This window comes from Erithacus rubecula, assembly GCF_903797595.1.
Source record: "Erithacus rubecula genome assembly, chromosome: 10".
NCBI classification, from domain to species: domain Eukaryota; kingdom Metazoa; phylum Chordata; class Aves; order Passeriformes; family Muscicapidae; genus Erithacus; species Erithacus rubecula.
Window position 1 is genome coordinate 3180132 of NC_136662.1, and position 23547 is coordinate 3203678.

General features: G+C 41.6%; 1 protein-coding gene across 6 annotated transcripts in view; it reads right to left on the minus strand.

Moving 5' to 3' along the window:
* FGGY (FGGY carbohydrate kinase domain containing) overlaps nt 1–23547 on the minus strand; it is a 127656-nt gene that overhangs the window by 42712 nt on the left and 61397 nt on the right. For all 6 annotated transcript variants that reach the window (XR_013775268.1, XR_013775269.1, XM_079313723.1 and 3 more), the window contains 2 exons: nt 20399–20502; nt 711–818 (listed from right to left, as the gene is read on the minus strand). Coding sequence is in view for 4 of the 6 variants with exons in the window: in XM_079313723.1 (XP_079169849.1) it covers nt 711–818; nt 20399–20502 (212 nt within the window). In the remaining 2 variants the exon portion in view is untranslated. The remainder of the gene's footprint in view (nt 1–710; nt 819–20398; nt 20503–23547) is intronic.

Below are 23547 nucleotides of genomic sequence, written 5' to 3' on the forward strand. Positions count from 1 at the left end.
CTTTCCAGGGGACACCCTCAGGCCTGGGGCTGTGTCCTGCAGCCTCTCCAGAGGCCCCTGAGGGCACCCAGGGTTTCCACAGGTTGGGCAAGGTGACACAAGGAGACACAGAAGCTCCAGGGTTAAACAGTCACCAAGGTCTTGCTGACACTTTTGGACTCAAGCCTAAACACTGTTGTGTATATGCAGTCTTTCTTTAAATTTGATATCAGTATTTTAGTTCTGACTGTAAATAAGAAAATTCATTTTTTAGTGAACCCTGCTTGGCTTTAATTTTTATTGGTAAATTAAATTAACCTAATACTGTTAGATACTTTGTATTCAGGGAAAGAACTGATGTGATTCTGTCCACATATCTTTCATTTATGCCCATCAATGAACACAACTGATCTCTAAAATACAGTATGTGTAATTTTCTTCACATCAGTCTGTTTCAGCTTCCTGCTAAAGCAAAGAATGAAGCCTATTTGCCTATAAGATAATTACAATAATCATCACCACCACCATAAAAGGAAGACATGCCCTGTATATAATCCCCTATCTCTATGTAAATTAGTATTATGTAACAGACATAACACACATCTAATTGTTAATTGCTTTCAGCAGCCTGGTACATCCCATGATCTTATGATGTTTCAGGTCTGCATTGCCAGTGAAGATATCCCAAACAGCAGCAGTCTTGGAGTCTGTCTGTGTCTCCAAACACTCACCAGTTTTCCTGTAGCACTCTGGCCTCCCTCATTCAACCACAATCCAGGTACCATGGCAGAGAAATATGGTCCCCAAACACCAGGGACAAAAATGGGGGTTTCACTCACCTGGAAAAGCAACAGAAAGCTCTAGTGAATCAAAGTGCTTGTCAAAGTAGGAGCTTCACAATGAAAGCTATGCAGCTATCAGAGTCCAATACTGAGACAATTCCTGCTTCTCCACCGGAATTGCCAACTGAAGTGGAGATGTACAGGTAGAAATTTACTCAAAATAAAGACATGGAAAAATGTTTTCCCCATTTACATAATTTTTAGATGACAAGACACAGCCCACAACCCACTCATCCCCACTGCCAGAGCAGCTGGGCTTGGTCAAACAGAAAGTAAGAAATTTCAGGAAAAGGAGCTGTATTTCACAGAGAAAGGGAAATTGCCCCATTTCCCCAGAAAAATGCCTCATTTAGAGTGACCATTGGGATACACCACCCTGCTCAATTGGCATGAGCACACACAGGCACTGTAATCAGCCCCAGGAGTTTCCAGAGCCCCCATCCTGTACATTTGGGGAGTTCAGAATCAGGAATCCTGCTGGCAGAGGACAGTGATGTCCCTCAGGATCTGCCATCAGCTCCCATGCTGGCAGTGGAACCCCAAGCTCCAGTGTCCTCTCAGCACTGCCAGGAGAGCCAGGTGCTTCAGCTGGAGCCTGCAAACCTGGGCTTGGCTTCAGCAGCAAATGTGCCTGGGAAACACCAGATTGTGCCCCTTACTTAGGCTGAGCTTTACACAAACCAGCCCTTCCTTCCCAGCTGTGATCAGGCAGGGGTCTGAGCTGTGCCTGCCAGGCACACTGCAGGGCTGTGCACACAAACATCCCCAGCAGTGACAGCCTGGCCCTTGCACCCCCAGATTTCGTGGTTAGACCACTCAGGATGTGGGAGACACTGCTTCATTTCCTTTCTCTCCTTCAGAAGATGCAAATTACCAATTTATAAGGGTGGAGGGCATTTTCCTTCCTCTTACAAAGTGGTTTCACTTTCAATAGACCAGACAGACTTTCTAGACTTTCCTTCTGCTTCAGCAGAACACTGTTTTCAGCCTAGTAAGGCCCAGCACACTCCAGGAACTGGGATGGTGGGATTTGGGCCCCAGTACTTGCTTCAAAGACTAATTGTAAATACCCCCCTGGTTGAACATGGAATTCTTGCAGCAGGGGCTGGAGGACACAGGCCACCCATGCTCTGCCAGGCTTCTCTTGGAAGCAGGATCCATATTTTCTTTTCCAGGACCACATATATACACTCAAGTTAGACACAGCTGTGATTTGATTGGGAAAAGAGAACAGCAGTGCAGTCCTACACCATCCCATGATTTATGCTGCACTTCCCACTGATGATGGCTAAATCTGCAACTGTTGTTTTCTAGAAGGTGGGAACTACTAGCAGAAAAGGATACAAGAGAATTAATTCCCTAACAAAATCAGTCTGTGTGTTCCCAGTGCTGAAGAGCAAAAACAGAGGTCTTAGTCAATGGGACAATGATGTCTGTTGTATTTAGATCTCACTCCTCAACACCAAAATTCTAAACCCATTGAAGGATGCTCAAGGTTTGCTGTCAAATTCAATAAAGCCTGGACTTCACATCAAAACAGTTTTGAGACTAATCAAAGATTCAGGCCTGTTCCTGTTAAACTTGATGCATATTCTCTCTATATTTAAACAGGCTGAACTTTAAAGGCAGTTTTTACTAGCAACTAGGGAATATGCTCCAAGATGCAGTTTACTGGCATTTGTGCATCACACATGTTTAGTAAATACAGCAGCAGGGAGGTTTCTGCACAAACAATAGTCTGCTCAAGCCATAAACTTACAGTACAGCTGATTCTTGTCAGGAAGTTAAGTAGGCAAACAAAACAAAAAAAATTTGTTTTTCAAAATACATCACCACAGTGTCAAGAAATGCTGATTTCTCTCAGGAGTGCATCTTTCAAATCTGGGAATCCTGCTTGGTTCTCCCTTATCAGCTCTGATGCCCTGACTTACTTTCCCTACAGATGTATGTGTACACATGTCTGTGTGTGCAAGATTTTGGCTGACTAAACCCATTAAAGAGCAAGAATAGCTGCACTGAATTTACAAAGGCATTTATGACTCCAAGTGGACGAAGCTACGTCAAAAACATTGCAAAGACATTTGGTTTTGTTTTGTTTTCTCTTAAAACTACAAATTAATACAGCTTTGAGTTTTCATCACCTCGATGGGGCAAGCCTTCTTTTACAATTTCAATAACAAAATGAAGTGCAACCAAAAGCAAATCCTCAAACAAGCTGATTTTTAGACCAATTCCACTTCACTGACCTTACTGAGAACACAGCATGTGGCCAAAATTACCCGTCAGTATCTGCTCTGAACTGGTGATGGAAGCATGGGGAGAACCCAAACATCCCAACTCACTGCCATCCTATAGCCATGGACACAGCACAGTGTCCCAGGAGGGGGACAGGGAACATTTAGGGCAGAAGGGGCCTGGGGTTTTGAAGGCTTATCTCAGAATATTTGTAATGCAGCAAACTTTGCAGGGTTGTGCAGTCTGTTGAAGGAAAAACCTGGTTATGGCAAAGGGATCAAGCTTAAAACCCAACTGTTGTGTCACCTGGAAAAAACAAGTAGCCAAAGGACATTAAAGGCATCAAGATGCTTTATGAAATCAGGGGAAAGTCTAAACATCAAGAAGGACAATAGAGTTTATAAAATAAAAACCAAAATCTGTGCCTTTCTTCTGTCATTAGTCCCCAGTTTACCAAATTGTCCTGTAAGTCTGACAACACCATAATGTTTAGATTCATTAAAAGACCAAATTCTCCCTGTAGCCAGTACTTCTGGCCAAGTATTTTGGATACTTACAGGAACTTAGGACAGGATATTTCCATGCTGGCTCTTCTCACATTACACTGAGACCTTCCTATCCTCTTGCTACCAAAGTACCATTTGTACACATTCCAGCAAACTTTCAACACATGAACAGAGCAAACGAGGGCATTGGGAATTGCCACACTGATGAAAAAAGCCAGCAAGGCACTTGGTTATCAGTTTTGTTGCTGTGGGAACTTTTAACTGGAATAAAGAACACTGGCAGTCATGCTGGGCTTTACTGATGATAGGGCACAATCAGATTTCCCATTTCCTCCTTTCACTTAAGGAGTTTAAATTCACATTTTGCTTTGCATCTGGGCTTTGATGCCCATGGAAAGGAGGAAAATTGGGAATAACAAACTCCCCAAAACAAACACACAATCTTTGAGAAGCGACAGGGTGAGCATCCTCCTGTAGCTATATGCATCAGAAACAGCAAATGGTTTCCATTTCCCCTCCTAAAAATATTTGGACGGTGATTAAATCTTTCAAGCCACGCAGCAGCTGGCATTTGTATTTTCATAATAAAAGGTCCTAATTCTGTTTGAGTGTACATCCCACTCAATACCACTAAAACACATGATTAGACAGAGGCATAAGGTTGGAGAAACAGTGCAAAGTCTGCTGCAGAACCCAGAAGAAAGGAAAAGCACAATTTGCCAGATTCAGGGCTATTTTGGTTACAATAACACCATGTCTCTTTTACAGTTTTCAATTGCCTTCAGACATTCTTATGGTGATATAGGAGGATCAATGTCATTTTTATTTTTTTTTCTTTAATGAGCTTAAGAAAATCCTTAATCTTTTTAGTAGAAAAACAACATGTGTTTCAGATTTATGGGCAATTGATTTTTATTTTTAAAGCAAATAAGAGATGTCATTCTTCTCTGGAAGTTAAAATACTAATTCAAAGGGAACCTAAGATTTTCTGCCTCCCATTTAGCTGAAATTCCTCCTGTGACACACTCCCACTGTGAGACATCATAACAGTTATTATCTTTTATACAGAGTGAAACTGAAACACAGAGAGGATATCCTCTGCTAGAGGTGAGAGTGATCTCTGCACAATTAATGCAGCAGGAATTTGAAGACAGAAGATGAGAGGAATCTGAACCTGTTCAGACTTTGAGTCATAAGCTGCATCTATAAATATTTCAGTTGAACCTGTTCACACAGGGACTGTTGCCCTCATGGGTGATGATGCCAGCTTAGACAAGGATTACAGCCAGACATGCAACCCCACCTCACATTACTGTGTCTGGGGATGGGGGAGAATCCTTTTGTGCATGGAAATGTCACCTCTCCCTGCCTCCCCAGCACACATTCCTGCTTGCTCAGCCCCATGGTTTGGGATGAAACGAGCACTAAGCAGTTCCAAGATTCCTGCTCATTTGACAGGGAATAAAAAGAGTTCCACACCTTCTGAAAGGGAGAAGAAGGGAAATAAAGTTCTCTCTGGGCGGGTTTAACCTCAGCGTGTGCTTTATAAAAGATCATACTAATATGTAAGATATGTAAACATTATAGAGCAATCAGAAACAAATGAAAGGATGAATTCAGTTTAACAATATTCAGCTGTGGTGCAACTGCCAGAAGGCACTTTTTGTTATGAATAGATCATTTGGATGAGTTACAGGCCAGACTTGAACCCTGGCGTGCGCTGGGAAAATCAGTGTCAAACTACCTAAGATCAGAAGGTATCAGCAGCACATCTGGCAGCCCACAGAAATGAAAAATGTTTTTAAAATATAAAAGGCTATATAGAACTAAGGTAAATTAAGAAAGGACCTGGTTAAATGGCATTAATACGAGATCTGTAATGTATTTAATTTAGATTAGTCTTCCCATTTGCCTCTCCCTTTAAAACAAAGGCAGGCAAAAAGATCCACTTCTGTTACAAAAGTCGACCTGTAGAAAAAGCAGGAGAGGCTAATTCCCAGCTCATGTGAGTGAATCAGGGGTGTCAGTGCCTTTAACCCAAGTTCAGGTCTCAGACTGTCCCTGGATTCAAGGACAGGACAGAACACCAAATTTCTCAGACAAGCATCCCCCAGGCACCCTGCCATGCCATCAAAGGAGAAGTGGCACTGGGAGATTTGTTTCACTTAGCTTTGTTTTCCTGCACCAGCCATAATGATCAGGCACATGCTTGTGTTTCCTCCTCAGCTTTATGTAAATGTTACAGCAATCAGAGACAAGATAAAATAAAACACATCACGCCGGAGAGAGCAGTTTTGCAAATTTCAGCAGAATTTTCTTCCCTAGTTGACACCATCTGCTGCTAGTGTAGGCTTATACAAACTCCTTCAATAAAACTGACAGGGAATTTGGAGAATTTGGCTATTACCTGAAAAGCAAATCTTTATATTAACAAGGTATACTGCTATATCAATTCCCTGCATTTTAATTTCTTCTTTCTAATATTGAGCTTCTGATATGTGGCAGCATTCTGCTATCACTATCAGATTCTCTATTTACTTGCCATAAAGACAGGAAATTATTTCTGTGAGACTACTCTTGACTTCCACTCACCTCCATGAAAGCAAGTTTAATCCTTTATTCTACTTTTAGAGTAGAGTCACATTAGAGTAAAAAACTTTTTAAGGTAATTATTTGCTAAGGAGAAGCTAGGTCAGAAAATTTGTTTGAAAATCACCTAATTTACCAGCTTCTATAGCCAGAAATTCAGAATAACAGCTGCTTTTGTTAGGCTAAGACAGGTATGAAGAAAAGATCTAAGATATTAATAGAGAGAGCAGAGAAAGAAACAAGGAAAAGAACCATATCAGTCACCAACTAATAAATGCTCTTTACAGTTCTGGACTTTGATCATTGACAAGTCAAATACTTTCATTAACTTTTCTGCTGACTTTTAACTTCCAAAGTTTCTCACTGACTGTGGATTGAGAATACTGACAGCCATTCAATTCAGGGACTTTACATTGATGCATAAAATCCTGCATTAAGAAAACTGTATCATTTTGCTTCTGCTGACAGATGGGTCTTATAGAGCTACTCAACCCCCAACTCTGACAAAGAATGAAAGAGATTCATAAAAAAAGGGAAAGAACTCAAAGGGAAACCTAAGAATGTTTCATTTCTAGGTTTCTGGTTCAAACTTAGGTCATAGTAATAGCTACTGAATGTGTGATTTAATAACAGCACTTGCTGGTGGAATATGGATATATACACATATATAAACTAGGCAGAGCTGGGGCATGAAATTGTGTTTTCAGTGAACTGATGCCTACTCTAAAGTTGCCATCAGAGGCATTATTTCTCAAGTCCTAAATGAGTTTAAAACTAAGCTTCCCCATAAGGCTGGAAGCTATTTTCTAAGTTAAATGTATGGTGCAACAAGTCAACTTCTTAAAATACGTCTATTAGTAGTAATAATTACATACTAAACACAAAATAGTATTCCAGCTTCAGCCTGGTGTAAGATATATTTAAGAAAATAAGGTCTTGGAACATAAAAAATGTACTTCAGGACACAAAGGAAATTAAACTTTATTAATATTCTGATTCCTACACTGCCAGCAATTTATTTGCTTATATTTTAAGCTCAGATCCCCTGGCCATCATGGGTCTGCTATGCAGCTGCATAGCTTGTGGTGGGCAAGTCACCAGCTCTGCTCCACGTGACAGCCTGGCATCCCCTGAGCCATCCTTGGTGACAGATTTACTCTGCCATGATATTAAGACCAGACCACAAAAATTTTTTGCAGAGAGCTCACTTTATCCCAGTGGAAGGATGGAAGTCACACAAGTGGCAACAACAGCAGAGAGGGAATGAGGACTTTGGGGTTCTGCCTGAGCTCGCCCACCCAGGGATGATTTTGGTAACCTGTTTACAGGCAGCTGAAGAATTCTGGTTTGGGGGATACAAAACACTTCCATGAATGCCTCTGTGAGTATGCACCTCATCACTTATTGCCAAGGCTATGCCACAGAGACCTGGGAAATTCAATCCCTGTATTAATTACCTCTCGGACAAAACTCTCAGTACAACTTAAAACTAGGAGACACAAACTAGGGGACTACAGTTACCTCTTACTCCAAGTAGTAACCTGTGTGAGAAGGGCAGCAAAATGTGAATGGCACACATGCTGAACCATTTCTCATTTTCTGAATTCTCCATAAAACATTAACTGGTCTACAAACTAAGAGGCCAAACCAGGTATGTGATTAATGTGCAATAAAGAAACCCCACTTCTGGGGCAATCTGATTACTTCATCTCTGAAAATATTTCAGGTGAGTTATACCTTGGGACTATATACTACACAACCCAGCTCTATATCTAACAAGAATTGAGTAAAATTTTACTGAGTTTATTAAACATTTGCACAGTTAAGATCTTTTTCTTTTTCAAGGCTAAATAAGGAAAGATATTTGGAAAAAAATTAAAACTTATGATTTTTAATAAAAGAATAGGTAGAATCACAATAATATTTCTCAACTTGTACTGAGTTTATATTTATTGACATAAAGAGGAATTAGTCTAGACTAGAAGAAGTAGCTTACATTTACTGGTATAAAGAGAAATTCATGTAGGGAAGACAAGGAAGATACTGGCTCTTAAAAGAGTTAGAACACATCAATTAAGATGTTGTTTAAAACAGACAAAAATCATATTTAGCAAAAAATCACCCTTGTTTTACTCTGCTGTATTTAAAAAATGCAACAGATCAGGGAATAAAGAGGTCAAAGACTGCACTTGTATGAGCAACTTTTCTGGAGATCTGCCATTAAAACCACTTTGGATGTGCATTTCTGAGAAAGGCTTCTGACAGGGGATGCTCTGGGGCTGAACTAACTCACTGCTGTGACCCCTCCTGAGGCCCAAGTTCAGGCAGCAGCCAGGTCCAGCCTCTTCATCTGAGCTGGCTGTGGGGATTTTTTCCAATAGGCTGCATCAATTTTCAGCCCAAGGTATGTTAGGTATTAGAATGTCTTAGGGTACAGCCACATGAATAAATTATTCTGGGCAGGAATTGGAGGTCAGTTGCCCAGCAAAACCACCTCTACTCATCATCTCTCTGTGGTGTATGGTGTGACAGATCCCAGGGACCTGGCACATTGCACAGGAAACCAGGGCCAGGAGTGCTGCAGGGGAGTTGCTGACATGGTACAAACACACACTATAGATTACTCAGTGCATTTCTTCATCTGCCCCTACTCTTATTTCACGATCGCACAAAAGGATTTTTAAAATCTTATTTTTGCTTCTTTTTATTTGCTTTTTTTTTTTTTTTTTTTTTAAACACGAGTCTTATGAAAGAAGCTGGCAATGATATCAGCTTTAAACGTTCACCAGCCAAGCTGGACAACTGGTATTTGTTTTAAGTAGAACAATACTTTTCACATTATAAAATCCTGCCATTTTCCCAAAGGGAAAATAGAGAGCAAGACTGGTGCCTACCTCTCCTACTGTAAACTTTTGACTTTCTCTCTTTGTACTCAAACCTCTAAATTCAAAAGCAGAATAGAAAACCAGGGAAAAAAAAAATAAAATTATACTCTGCATTTTGTTTGCCTTAGTATTATCTAAGTAAAAATGGTGAGATATTAATAAAAGAGAAGCCAAGAGGGTCATGTCTGAATGTGTTCTTCAAGTCCTGTTCCAGTTCTTTGCTGAATTTTACCTGCTGCTTGCAGAAGATGGGAGCTGTAATAGGACATGAGCATTTGTAAGTTAGCCACTTAAAGCACAAGCTAGAAAAGGAGCATGGCTTAATTACAGCTGTATCAGGAGCATTAATTAATCACCCTACCAGGCCACCTGCAGCCACCTTGAGAGAAACAGAGAGGGCAAATATAAAAATCAATTCTGTGGAATAGGCACAAAGTTCTCAACCTTCTACCAGATCTTCTGCCAGCAATCTCCTGACCATGACTTCCCCCACTCCCTGTGAGCAACAGACTCCCAGATTTCCATTCATGTGGGTGCAGTTCACCCAGGAAGCATCAAAAAGCTCTGAGTCATATCTGTGAATCAGGGTCACAGAGCCCACACGTGATGGAAGAGAACAGCAGCTTGGGGTTAGGGAGCTCTGCCATCTTGGGAAGCTGGATCCTGTCAGAAAATCCTGGATTAGCCTGGGATCCAACAAACTATGGTCTAAAAAATGTCATAACCTAAAAGTTCCCAGGTGTGCATGTTTCCTTTCTAGAGTAATGATGCTGTTTGCTTTGTAGAATGAAGGGTTTCATCAGGCACTGCCAGATGGTTGAGAGACTGGATTCAAGAATAGGGAACCATTCCCAGAGAGGGGCTGGAGCAGGAGGAATCAAATCAGGAGAGCCCAGGAGGGTCAAGGGAGCAGTGCCAGCTCACTCAGAGTCATTGTGAGAGGGGTCTCCAGGAGAACTGACAAATCTCAGAACAGCATCTGCCTCTGGAACTGTCCCTGCACACAGAAAAAAACAATCCTGGTGCCCTGCACAGAAAGTCTGCACCCCTGTGAAGTTTGAGTTCCTTGTGTGTGAGGTTAACCTCCTGTTTATTCCAGGAAGCAAACCTGGAATTAAGCCTGGGACAACTTGAAAGTTTCAGCTCTGGAAGAAGTTAAATGGGATTGAATGCAGGGCTAACCATTCCAGACTCAGTCAACATCCACCATTTCCTTCTGCCTAAATCAGAGATGCAAGAACTCCAAAAGTCTTGTCAGGGACCCTGCCTGAATGCTCAGCTCTGCAGCAAACCCTTTAAATTAGATGAATTTTGACTGTTCCAAGCTTAAATGTTCACATCCATTTACTTCTGCTTTTTATCAGTATCCATTAACACTAAGCTTATTTATGTTTCAGCTTGGGAAAGTACACGATGGACACACAGAAGCCTATGATCCTTTTTCTTTGTATTCCCAAAGGTCAAGGTTTATTTCAGAAATTGGTAAAAAAAGACCTTTAATCTGCTAAATTGTTTTCAAAATCCAAAACAGAAAAAAAAAAAAAAGCCCACGTTTGTGATGGATTCAGATGCTTTTTGCTAAGCACTTAAGCACTAACAGTTCTGCATTGATTTATTTTATTGTTTTATTTAGTGAAATGTCTGGATACAGATATACACATTAACCTTTTTCTTTTTTTTTTTTTTTTTCCTCATATTTACTGTGTCGCCTTCCTTGAAATGGGAACTACAAGTGCTTTGATAAATGGACTGAAAGGTTGTCTGGTTACCCCATGGCTTCTGCTTGTGTCCTTGCTGAAATGCTGTTCTGGACCCTTCTGCAGCACTGCTGCTCCATGACTCACTGCAGTCACTTCTGAGCCTCTCAAAACAATAGTTCACTGGGGATCCAGGGCCTCAAATGAGCTACAACCATTTATTCCACCCATTTATTTTTACTTCTCCTCCAGTGATAGATATTCACTGTCACAAAATGCCAGTTTGTGTGAAGATTATAAATCTTCCAGCACAGCCATTTTAACTTTGCACTTGGTAAGACTACAGTTTGCTGCTATGGGAAATTAAATCCCTTAAAGTTCATCACAGTAAGAACTAATTCTTTTCATGTTTAAAAAAATAAAATCAAATCCCAAAAGCCATACAGTCTCTTCTAACCTGTTGTTAACAGTGGGCAGTAACAGGTAGCTTAGAGAAGATCATAAAAATACAGGAAATGTACAGTAATTTGAATAAAAAATTCTCCCAGCCTCCAGTGAGATGAAGTTCAAGCAAATTTCTGTTCTTACTTTCAACCAACACAAGAAACCAAGTCTTCAGAAGTGACTGATACTGCAAACAACCCCCAGTTTTCATGAACAAAAGCTCCATTTGTGCAGTAGAACATAAATTTACTATAATGACAAGTTAGATATCAGGGCAAGTGTCTTACAAGAACACTGGAGTTTTTTAAATCTCAGAATTATTCCTTTAGCTCATATCCCTTCAATCTTCTGTTCTGGTTCCTAAACAAACATGTCTCAGATACTACTTGCAGCAGAATCTTATTTTAGGAGACTACTGAGACTTCATCCCAAACTGAAAGGTTGGGAATTGTGCACATGGAACAGCTGTGCCACAAATAACAAAACAAACTCTACTCATACTCAAGAAAAGCCCTCCAGGACCCCCAGCCAAGCTCTGAGGATTCCCAGACAGACTCAGTCCTTGTCACTGTGGCTGGATGTCCTTCCCACACACCTTAAGGACTTTCTTATTTATTTATTGCATAACAGTTCATTTTAGAGATTTTCCTTTTTCCCCATTGTCTAAGTTTTCCTTCTACTTCCAACAACAGTATCATGCCTGCAGTTCAATAAATCCTCTGCAATACCCCTGGACTTGGAAGCAGATCCACATTATATGGGGTATGCATTCACACACTATTTAAAACATATTTTTAAACATTTGAATAATCAAATGGGTAAATCCTGAGGACCTTACCCAGTGTTTATTCAGGCCTTACTTACTGAGACAAACTCCCAAGGCCAGAGTAAACACTGAGAGAGGACCTCAGGCCTTCACCCACAGCCATAAACAATGAACTCAGCATAAACTGTGATCCCCAGCTGGCACTGGGAGACAAGCAGCAGCTAATGCTTCTCCCCACTTTGCTTCCAGAGGGATTATATGAGAAGAAATTTACTTTCTCCCTAAAAGAACTTGCCCCATCCAAGATATTGCCCCATTCACAGCTGGAACAGCAACAAGGAACTCAGATGAAGAACTACTGATTCATGAGATAATGAACAGAATTGGAATGGAGGGAAAAAAGCCATAATAAGAGGCCTAATGCCCAAGGACTGATGGAATTTGCCTGAGTGGGAGAACTGTTGCTGTCAAGAAGAATAAACAGCAGAGCATCTGTGTCCCCTTGACTACAGAGCCCTCGAGACTCTCATATCTAAGAGATGATCAAGAATACCCCTTATCATATCATATTTAATTTGCATTTTAGTTATTCTTTTACAGTTTTTGTATGAAAAAGAGCAGAAAATTGAGTCCTTTTTGCTCTCCCTGAGATCTAGACACACAGGGCAAGCAGGCTGTTCAATAAATTCATGTCTACTCACAAAAACAAGAGAGACAAGGGATCTGGAAAGGTCGTTCATTTTACATTTGTATGCTTGTGATCTGAGAAAAAACCCTATGCAGCAGAGCACTCCAGGAAGACACTTGGGGCTGCTCAAGATTTTGGGCTTCAGGCCAATCCATCCTTCTGGGTCTAGAGAGGAGTGATCAGATTTGGTTACCCTATAGCCTTGATGGGAGTGTTGCACCTGTCAGATTTGATAGCATCACTTTGAAGAATACAGGAAAGGAAAATCAAAAATCTTCTGTTACATGAAATGTTGCTGCTGATGATGGATTTTCATAAACAAAAATTTGAATATTGCTATTTAATAAACAAATCAAAAGTAGATTGTTTTGTCCTGTCCCTTACAATGGAGTGATGCTGTCATGTCTTCATCAGTGAAAAACGACAAACATTTAATTTTCCCAGAATCACATAGTACAGAATACAACCTCCTTCCTACAGCAAAAGAAGCAAAATCCCCCACATCCTATTAAAATATACAGCTGTTACAGCTAAGAAGTAAAGATGCAAGGTGGATGGAGGGCTTGATCAATAACAGGTGACCTTCAATCCTACACTGCTTTAAGCAGAGAGGCCTAAATTAGGCAGCCCAATATTTCCAACAGCCAGAACAGCTAAATCTTTGTAGTGTCAACATAAGAAGGGAAGAAGCTCAGTCTCTCTTGCTCACTCTTCCTAAGGCAAAATACAGGCAAAGGAGTGAAGAACAGGAGAGGAGCCCTATTAGCAGTCAGACCTGGAAAGCCCAACATACAGACACTGCAGAAAGAATCATGGAATGGTTTGGGTTGGAAAGGACTTAAAAGATCATGCAGTTCCACTCCTGCCATGGGCAGGGACACCTTGCTCCAAGCCCCATCCAACCTGACCTTGAACACTGCCAGGGATGGGCCAGCCACAGCTTCTCTGGGCAAGTATTCTGAAGGCTCAGTACCCTAAATCCTACACCCTGATCCTGTGTGTCACACAGGGCAGCTTGCAGTGAACCACAGGATGGAAAGCACTGCGTCTGTTGGAATTTTCAAAGTTTCTACTGGTGCCAGTGAGTTGCCTTTTAAGTATCAGCCTTCATGGCTCTCCAAGCAGAGCATTTTTCAAAGCCTTCTCTCTGTCCACATCTATTATTTGAGTCTTTGAACTCAAGTGATCTGTTCACAAAAGGCAAGGAGAGTTGAATGTACAGTTTTGTGAGAATGTTACTGAGATTATCTAGTTTATGTACAATAGAGATTAAATTGCTTTCAGATACGTTGCCCTGCACAGGTTGATTGCCAGCAAAGCATTGGGTTCAAAACTTTGATGTCTCTGGACTGACATATGCTAAATAGGAAGGTCCCATTCTCCCCATCACCAAGGCATACCTGAGCTTTGAATTATGCCAGGCCAGGAACAAAGGAATCTTGCTCATAACAAAAACGTTTAATAACTCACTGAGAAAGCCTCTCTTTCATCTCTGCCAAGCTTTAGGAAAGGCTGGGAGGCAAGCAGAAATAAACATTGTACAGACTAACCACTGCTGGCTCTAAAGTAAACTCTCCAACTTCCTATTTACATTTCAAGATCTTAAGCTTTGTGGTTTACTAGTTCTGCAAGTAAGTGCTTTGGGTTTTGGAGGCTGCCTGCACATGATCTCCCACCACTACTGAAGTCTTCCTAGCTTTTATTAATATAATGGGGAGGTCAGAAAAGCAACAATCTTTTATATGCCCTGCTAGCAGAAATATTTTACTTCTTGCTTTTTAAAAACAAAACAAAGCAAGCAAAGCATACAATGGCAAATTAATGCCAGCAAAGGGGATATTACAGTTGTGTTTGTTTCTTTTTGAAACTGAGGATGCTGGAACATGGAACAAGAGAGTTTCATTAAAAAGGGCGTGGAGGAGTTCTTTGAGGGACAAGTAAAAGAAGGTGGCAATTTTATGGATTTATAACCCTTCTAAGGCCACTGGCTGAAAAGGCACCTAAAGAGGCTCTGTGACCTTTTCTCTGTAAGCCTAAATCTGTGTACGCTAAGGACAGGCAACCTGCAACAATAGTTGTGAAGTAAATGTGGTTTTCATTTCATGCAGCCTTCCCTAAATGTAAAACATCTTCATTAGCTGGGAAGTCAGTGCTGTGACTGCTGCCAAATGCAATATAGAAGGCAGCAGAACTGTGCTGAATGAGGACAGAGCGAGCAAGAGGCTCCAGTGACACTCAGCTCTTTCTCCCATTCTGTGGCTCACGTGCAGAACTGGCTTTACAGGGGAGAGGAATATTTAAAAAGCAAGAAGGAAGGCACTTATCAATTTCATAAAGCTCACACATATCATTTTCCAAACTCACCCAGGCTGCCCCAGCCTCACTAGGTATACTTTTGCTTCTATTTTTTTCCTCCTGCATTCCTCCCACTTCTGCCGCTCACATCCCATGGCCGGCGCTTTTCCCCTGGCCAGGAGACAAAGTGCTGTCCCTGCTGGGCTGGGTCACAGACAGCTGGCAGGGGCTGTCCCTGCTGCCCTGTCCCTGTCCCTGCTGCCCTGTCCCTGTTCCTGCTGCCCTGTCCCCAGACTGCCGGAGTGTGTGGGGCTGCAGCGCTGCCCTGCAGCACATCCCTCTGCATGGCACTGAGCTGCCCTGCAGCACATCCCTCTGCATGGCACTGAGCTGCCAAAGCAGCACATCCCCCTGCATGGCACTGAGCTGCCCAGCAGCACATCCCTCTGCATGGCACTGAGCTGCCCAGCAGCACATCCCTCTGCATGGCACTGCGCTGCCCTGCAGCACATCCCACTGCATGGCACTGAGCTGCCCTGCAGCACATCCCACTGCATGGCACTGAGCTGCCAAAGCAGCACATCCCACTGCATATGGCACTGAGCTGCCAAAACAGCACATCCCTCTGCATGGCACTGAGCTGCCAAAACAGCACATCCCACTGCATGCACTGAGCTGCCCTGCAGCACATCCCCCTGCATGGCACTGAGCTGCCAAAGCAGCACATCCCTCTGCATGGCACTGAGCTGCCCAGCAGCACCAGCCTGCCCAGCCCTGCGAGCTCTCCTCTCATCACACATCACTTGGAGCAGCTCAGGAGTCCCTGGGCTGTGCTTACTCCAAAGGCTGCTGCTTTAACAACGTGGCATGTTCTGAAGAGGAGACTCTGGTATCAGAGCCAAAATATACTGAATCCACTTGCTGGTCTGGCTCCCACTGAGATTAGAGATCAGCTCTGAGAACACTTTGAGCCAGCATGTCTCTGCTGTCTCCTCTCCAGGATGTACTGCAAAGGACACGTACTGTGCATGCTCTGGGGGTGGAAACGTGCTTAACACTCTATTTGTGTGAACAAAGCTGGCAGCTCGGGCGGATATTGTGGAGCAAAGAAGCTCTATTGTGTTTGCCAGTCATCACGAGAATCAAATGAACAAATTTAGAATAAGCAAATTGGGCCGGAGCTCCTTTAGCAGAAAACACTCAAAGGCTAGTCAGGCTTAGTGAGAGAAAGTATGGGATATTCTTCCTGAAATAATCCATAGTAAATATTGGGACAGCACAATGAGCAGATCATTTTTTGCTGTTCATGTAGTTGTTCTGTCTTTTAGATCACATATTAAATCTGAAAAGGTAGAAGATACATACTTGTGCCCCTCTATTTGAAAAAAATGACTAAATTATACAGTTCAAACCACATGCACATTATCACCCAGGGAAAAAAGAATTGTGCACCAAGTCAGGTGAATTCGTTCCCAATGCCAAAAGTCACAGAAGTAACAAAAACAGATGCAAAAAAAGAGATTGCATCTATTGAAGAGATTCCTTGACAACCCCCCAAAAGAGGTGCTGAGTACAGAGAAGTGATAAAGAAGGAATGACTGAAGAAGAACACAGACCATATCAACAAATGAAGACAGAAAAAAAAATATCAGAGACTGGAGAGAATAATAGAACACAAACCTTGCACATTTGGGACTCAAAAAACCAGCAAATTCAGACTCCCTCCATTAATAAGCGAAAATCAGGCCAGACCATGTTCCCATGGGAAGCTGTCCTGCCTGCTTTGTTCAGCTGGGAATCACAAAAGGTGTTGGAGCAAGAACAGCAAACATTGTCATGACAGTACAACTATGCCCTGTGAAAGCACACTTGTGTCCAGGACTGGGACATGGGAACACAGAAATCTGTGCCTGAAAACCTCCTGATCACATAAAGGTTTCAGAAGAAAAAGGATTTTTGAAACCTTTAAAATTCCCCATAAACCCCTAAGACACTGGCAGGAAGACAGGCTTTTAGGGAAACCAACTACCTTATTCCCAGAAGTTAGGGCATGTCTATTAGACCCATGCAAAACTACAAGTTAGGAATAAGAGGCAAGCTCCTGTTTTAGTGCCTCAAACCTGCTGTGATTTTGCTGGGAAAAACTATTCACACATTTTGTGTAGTCGCCATGGCTACACAGGGAAAGGCTCCCAAAAGTTCCAAAGCCAAGTGTGGGTGCTGAGCTCAGAGCCCCTGCCTGCAAAGCACGATGGCAGTGGCAGCCCACCCAGGAAAGTCAGGGAATTCCCTTGGGCAGAGAGACCAAACCTGCAGGGATGAATCCCAGCCCCAAAACAAGGGACAGATCCTTCACAAGTGAAAGAGCAGCTTATTTCCCATTCCAAATGCAAACTCTACCCATGTCTTTTGCTAGGGCGAAGGAGGCAGCAGAGAATCATGTAAAATGCATAACTGTCCAAAAATATTCAGAAAACCATCTTTTCTTTTCTTGCTCCTCATGGATAATGGATGAGCCCTGAGGTGGCAGTGACTTTCAGCAACCAACAGCTCAGACCTGGGCTGGGGTCAATAACTTAATTAAAACATGCATTTTGATGCTTTTGTGAGCTATTCAACAGAAACACAAAATTCTTTGTGTGCGTCTGATTACCCCAAGTGGGTAACCATCAGTGGTTAATTCCAAAAGCACATCCTCACTTAAAAATGGTAGTTCCACCACAAATTAAACTATTACAGCCATGAGTAAAATTAGGTTCCACATTTGTACTTTCTAAAATATCAAAGGCATGATTAGCAAAGTCTTTTGTTTAAGATCCCTAGAGTCCTGGAGGTAATGAAAACTGGGTCGAGGAGCAGCTTCTCTGAGAGTTTAAAGTAAATTTTGTTTTCAAGCATTACCTGCTCTGTGACTCACAGACTACTTGGTCTAGAGAATGGAACTACTGTACCAACACACAGATACCAAGAGCAGTCCCCCTGCCCCGACCAGAGGAGGAGGAAGGGGTGGACAAGAAAGGCATTGCAGATGATTTTGAACAGTTTCCTGCTACGGCCCCTTGAAAGAAACCCAGCCATACTCTCCCCCTGCTTTCTGTTTGCTGAATTTCTCCTGACAGTTGGCTCCTTCCTTTGCCAGAACCACAACAAAGGACGGCCTTGAGTTTCCACACAGGCCATTTTCTCCCTCTCTTGTCTCTGATCATCTCACAAAGGTATTATTGTTGCTGGCTCACTGGGGCTCAGTGCACCTGAGGCACATCAAAGGCACTTTTTAATGCCCGCCTGACCACACAGGTCTCTCTCCCACTGCATTAAATTAAACTCTATGATTAATCTCTGTAGCCCTCAGGGTCCCTTGGTGCAGAGAGAGAGAGAAAATATATATTTCTATCAAAACACAAGTATAATATACTTTCATTTTATAGCCCTAATTAAAAAAAGGAACAGCTAATTTTGGCCAAATGCAGCTGCATATAGGTCTCATTAAAACACAAATACAACTGCTCTGTGTGCTCCACATTCACTTCATGCTGCCTGTGCAGGTAATAGATAAAAGAACAGAAAACTAAAATCCTTTCCCAGATTAGATCCAGAGAAGTTTAGAATTTACTTATTGTCTGCTGGCTAGAGATTGTTATACCCCTCCCTGTGCAGATGAGTGAAGGCAGGCAGTTAAGGAAATGATTATAAAATGCTGAGTAGGTAGATTTAAGTAAAAATCTACTTAAATCTAGCAAAAACTGCACAAGCATCTATTCCTGAGTTCGAACTGAAGTGATTAAAAGCCTTAAAAGGTTCTGTCTCGTGCAGTCTGTGTTTGACTTTGGGGTTGCTTTGATGACAGAACTTCAACATGGATTTTATCACATCCCTTTTGCTACATTAGCATATTTAATGGAGCCACAACTCTCGTGGTTATGGAGAGAGCACACAAAATGTGTTTATGTTGATGTGCTGTGCTCTAATTTGGAAAGTCAAACAATCTACTGTTGTGAACTGGGTGCATGTTGGAATTTACCAATGTACAAATATCAAAAATTAATAAATAACCACACACATCTTCCTCCAGGGCTGGTTGTACTAAAGGAATGAGCCAGAGCCAGCTGGCCCACTGCCAGCTACCCAACATTGCCCTTAGACCTTTGGGGGAAGCTGCCTGTGAGCTCCCCAGCTCACTGCAGTCCAGCACTATGTCTCTATGAACTCATTTTAACAATTTAAACTAACTCAGCTAAATGAAACAGGTTAGGAAGAGTTCACTCAAACAGCTTTTATTGAAAGGGCAGAAACCTCCATCAAAAAACCTGGAAATAATGAAAGCAGTGGCAGGGCTTGAAGGGTGACTTCTTCCCCCAGGGTCCCCCACCTGCCCTATGACAGACAGACAGGTACCAGTGGAATTTTTCAAAGACAAAGGAAGCCAAGAGTGATGGAGTTTGAAGCTTGAAACTTTTGTTTAGGAAGGAACCAAAATATATTCCAGTTGGTCTATGGGATTTAAGCTCAATGCTCTGCTTCACAGTATTGGGATTATTCATGTCTTTAAATTCAATCACGTGCTAAAATGCTTTGCTGAATGACAATCCATGTGACAAGATCCCCATTAATTCATGCTCAACATCACCATGGATTCATGCTGTTACTACAGAGACAATTTATTGTTAAGCCTGATGTTTTATTATCAGTCTCCTTTCTTTTTCTCTCCTGCAGCTTTGTCCATGGAGGATGTCAGTCCTCTCCAACACCTCCAGCACTCCCAGTGCCGTTTGCACCTTTTGGAAAAATCCAAGTTCTAATCATTCTAAATTTAGGACCAAAATGTGTTTCAAATAAAAAATGTGGCAGAAAAGGGTACTTATCTAAATGGAATGCTCTCAGACTCATACATTTTAAAACAGTATAAATTTCAAAAGCAGACACTAAATTTTAATTGCAATCTCAGAGAAAGCTTTTGTATTAATTCACTGAGAAAAATTAGCAAAGTGAAAACTGCTTATTGGGGCGTTTTCTTTCTTTTTAGTCATGATATGTCTCATAATTTTACACACCATGGCAATTTTCAGAGTGTGAAGGATTTATATTGATTAAGGGAAGAGGTGGGGGAGCAGGGCTGTGGCTGAAGTGGGGCACTCCTTCTCCAAAGACACTCTTCTGTAACACATTAGTGACAGGCTTGTCACAGATAACTCAGGCTCAGGCTTTGGCTCAGATTTCAGGCTGCTCTTTAAGCCACTCTGGCATCGTGGTTTTTACTTTCCATGTCATTTTTCAGTATTGATTTCTACTACTATTAAAGTTCTTGCTTAATAGCAAATGCACAGTAATTTATAATTAATATCCAAAGGTAAAGATAGAGTTACCAGCAAAAAATTCAAGGAAAAAACAAGGGGGTGAGAAGGACAAAGGTCAATTTTCCCTTCTAAAACGTGAGTAAATTCTGCAGAAATTAGGATGACACATACAACCTACCCCCATGTGGCATGAAGATGTTCCACAGATCATAGCAACTCGGGATGTAATGGGCTGGTTCTCACATGGAAGGTTATGTCCTTTCACATCTGCTCCAATCACTCCTATTAAAGTAAAATTAAAATTCTCTGTTAAAGAAGAACAAGCCACCTTGCACCAAACAGACCTTTTCTGCACTCAAACAATTGCTGGGTATCTCACACCACTGCCACAAATCAAGAGAAGCTACTTAGCCAATAAAGAAAATAATTTTATCTGTCAGATTAAAGTATTTATTCCAGATATAAGGACAAAAGATGATTTCTTCTAAATGCATGTCTATCATCATGATTTTTAAGTGTTATTTGACCTGACATTTATTCTCATAGGTAGCTCACTGACATGCAGAATAGAAGTGCCCTGCTGTACTGGCAGGCTGCAGATGTGTTTATTTGTTCACAGTTTATCATGAACATCCTGGATGATGTGTTTTGTCAGGGGATGAGTTGGAGAAAGGGGTAACTTGGCAGGAGACTGGAAGGCTGCCAGCTTTGTTGTCTTTGCTGCTGCTGTTCTGTCCATGTCAGAACCATCTAAAGGCAGATTATTCCTCCCCTTGGAGGACCTGAGCTTGGCTCTGAGGAGCTGTGCAGGACAGCACAGGATGGAGCACAAAATCAGCAGCAGCAGGAAATACACCCAGGAGATGCCAGGGAGGAGCCTCAGAACATCCCATCCTGCCTGATTCACTTCAGGGGAGGCTACAGAGGGAATCTGCCCTCTCCTCCTCCTCTCCCAGGCTGCATCCTGGCACCACGTGCTGCACCCAGCAAAATGCAGCAGCCAACAAGAAACATTTTCACATCAAACTTGTTTTTCCTTTTTTTTCTTAAACACTTTTCAGCTGGCAAACTGGTCACCAGACTGCATTTGCATCTCCAAGCTCAATTTGGAGACCAGTATGTCAATACTGATACAAAAAAATCCTCTTCCCCTCCCTTTAGGAGGATCAGGAAAAACATTTGCTGGACATTATGAAAGATGCCAAGTGTTAGGGCTGGTTCATATCCTACATTTCATTAACATCTTCTTGTTTAGATCTCCACTGCAATGTTCTGTTATCAAATCAGTCTGGCGGGGTTTGTCTTACTGGGATCACCATGGTTATCCTGGTATTACCATGGTTGGAAGTCATCTAAACAATCAGAAAACTAAGGGCTAAAATTTTAAAGTCTTAAAAAAATCCAGCCTCATGTCCCTTTAACTAAACAGACTTGTAACTATGAAGTGGCACAGCTGTCATAAAGAGAGTTAGGAACAACAAAAAGCTAAAAGTAAGGCTTCTACTTCATGCTTGATTTTTTCACTGCTCCAACATGATGAATGTACATGAGGAATTTTGGATAGGGTTGTCTACTAGGCAAATTCCTGTACTAATCAAGAGTGTATTAGAATTTCTTGAGTTAAAAATACTGTTCACACTTGAGAGGGAAGAAATCTATTAAAATAAATAGTCAGCATATGCTGCAAATGTATTTTCATAAACAATATAAAACTGAAAACATCTTTTTAATTGCTAAGAAAATATGCATTCTGCAAAACAGGAATTATGGCACTTTTTGGAATTTTAGTCAGTGGCATCACCAGTCTTTAGAATTGTTAGACTCTTCATATTTGTGATGAATTAAAGTCAGGAATACTGGCTAAAAGTTATATAATTGCTGTTATAAGTCACTTTCACCTTTAGCTTAGGTGGAATTTTTCATAGTCTGAGGCAGAATCAAAAGCAGAGGCTGAGAACAAGAAGTCTGTGCACCACACAGAATAGAGGAGAGATTTTTAGGAAGGCAAGCAGTGCTTAGCAATGTGTGCTTCTGGTTCTCTTCCACAGTGTCATGGTATTTTAGACACTGCACCATAAATCATCTACTTTTGTTGAAACAATGCTGATGCCTTTTGAAAAGGTGCAATGTAAACAGTATTTTTATGAGGCCAGTCCCACAATCCTGGCCTCCCATCCTCATAGTTTTATCTGTACACTCTCTGAAATTAGTACAGTAGGTCAAAATGCCAGATATAACTTCTTGGCTCTTAGATCCTCATTTTTCCATAAGAGGTATCAGATGGACTGATTCAGGAGTCACACATAACCTCCTCAGGCATATACACTAAACAATTCTTTACCTTCTTGTACTCAAAGCTTTGAAGCCTTCATAAACTTCAGGATCCTGCTCAGCCAAACCACACTTCACATCCAGCCCAAAGCAGATCTGAACTGCATCAAAAGTTACTGACACTGAAAACAAGATGCTCACCATGTCACTCTGGTTTAGCCTGCAGGATATTTTCTTTACATATATCTTCACTCTTTAATTCTCCTTTTGCTCACTTTTGCTTTCAAAATTTTTCTTTTTTGCTGTCCTTTTTACTAAGTTTCCACACCATTTCCAATACATTTATTACCCTTCTTGGATTCAAGAAGGATGAGTTCCACTGTAAATCCTCCTCCTGTCCCAGACTGCACTGAGCTATGGCGTGATTATCATGTAGGTTTTCCTACTCTTCCCAACTCTTCCCTCTGTAATGCCTCCCTTTCTCTAACAACAACCTGTGTTTAGTTTTTCTCCTCCTGACAATCATTTCAGGAGGCTGCTGGTGTTTGTGGTGCCATCTGGGAAAACATATTCAGATTAGCAGACTGTCTGTCCACTGAAGCCCTTTCCTGAGGGATTCCAGTAGCTGAGTGTTTCTGATGTCAGAGTTTCTTTGCAAAAGTCTGTATCAAGGAACACACAGTTGCTCTCTATTCTTTTTAAAATTCAGCTGATTTATTTTAGCACATGAAAAAGATGGGCAAACTTTTTGTGCTCTAGATCCATAATGATGCCAATTAAACAAGGACCTTCCACTGCCACCCTCACACTCTGTCCCAACTCAGTTTTGCAGCAAGTTCATTCTTTCAGGTCAGATTATTACTATGTTCTTTTCCAAGAACACAGAATTGCCAGGGCACACAGTTCTAAACACATTTTTATGCAATTAGGATACTGACATATCTTTAAGTCAGTCACAACACACCTACAAATATGACACTGAAGCTCAGTCTTCCTTTTTGCAGACAGATCTACATCTAATCCTTTCCAGGTAGAAAGAAAAGCAATCTCCATGAT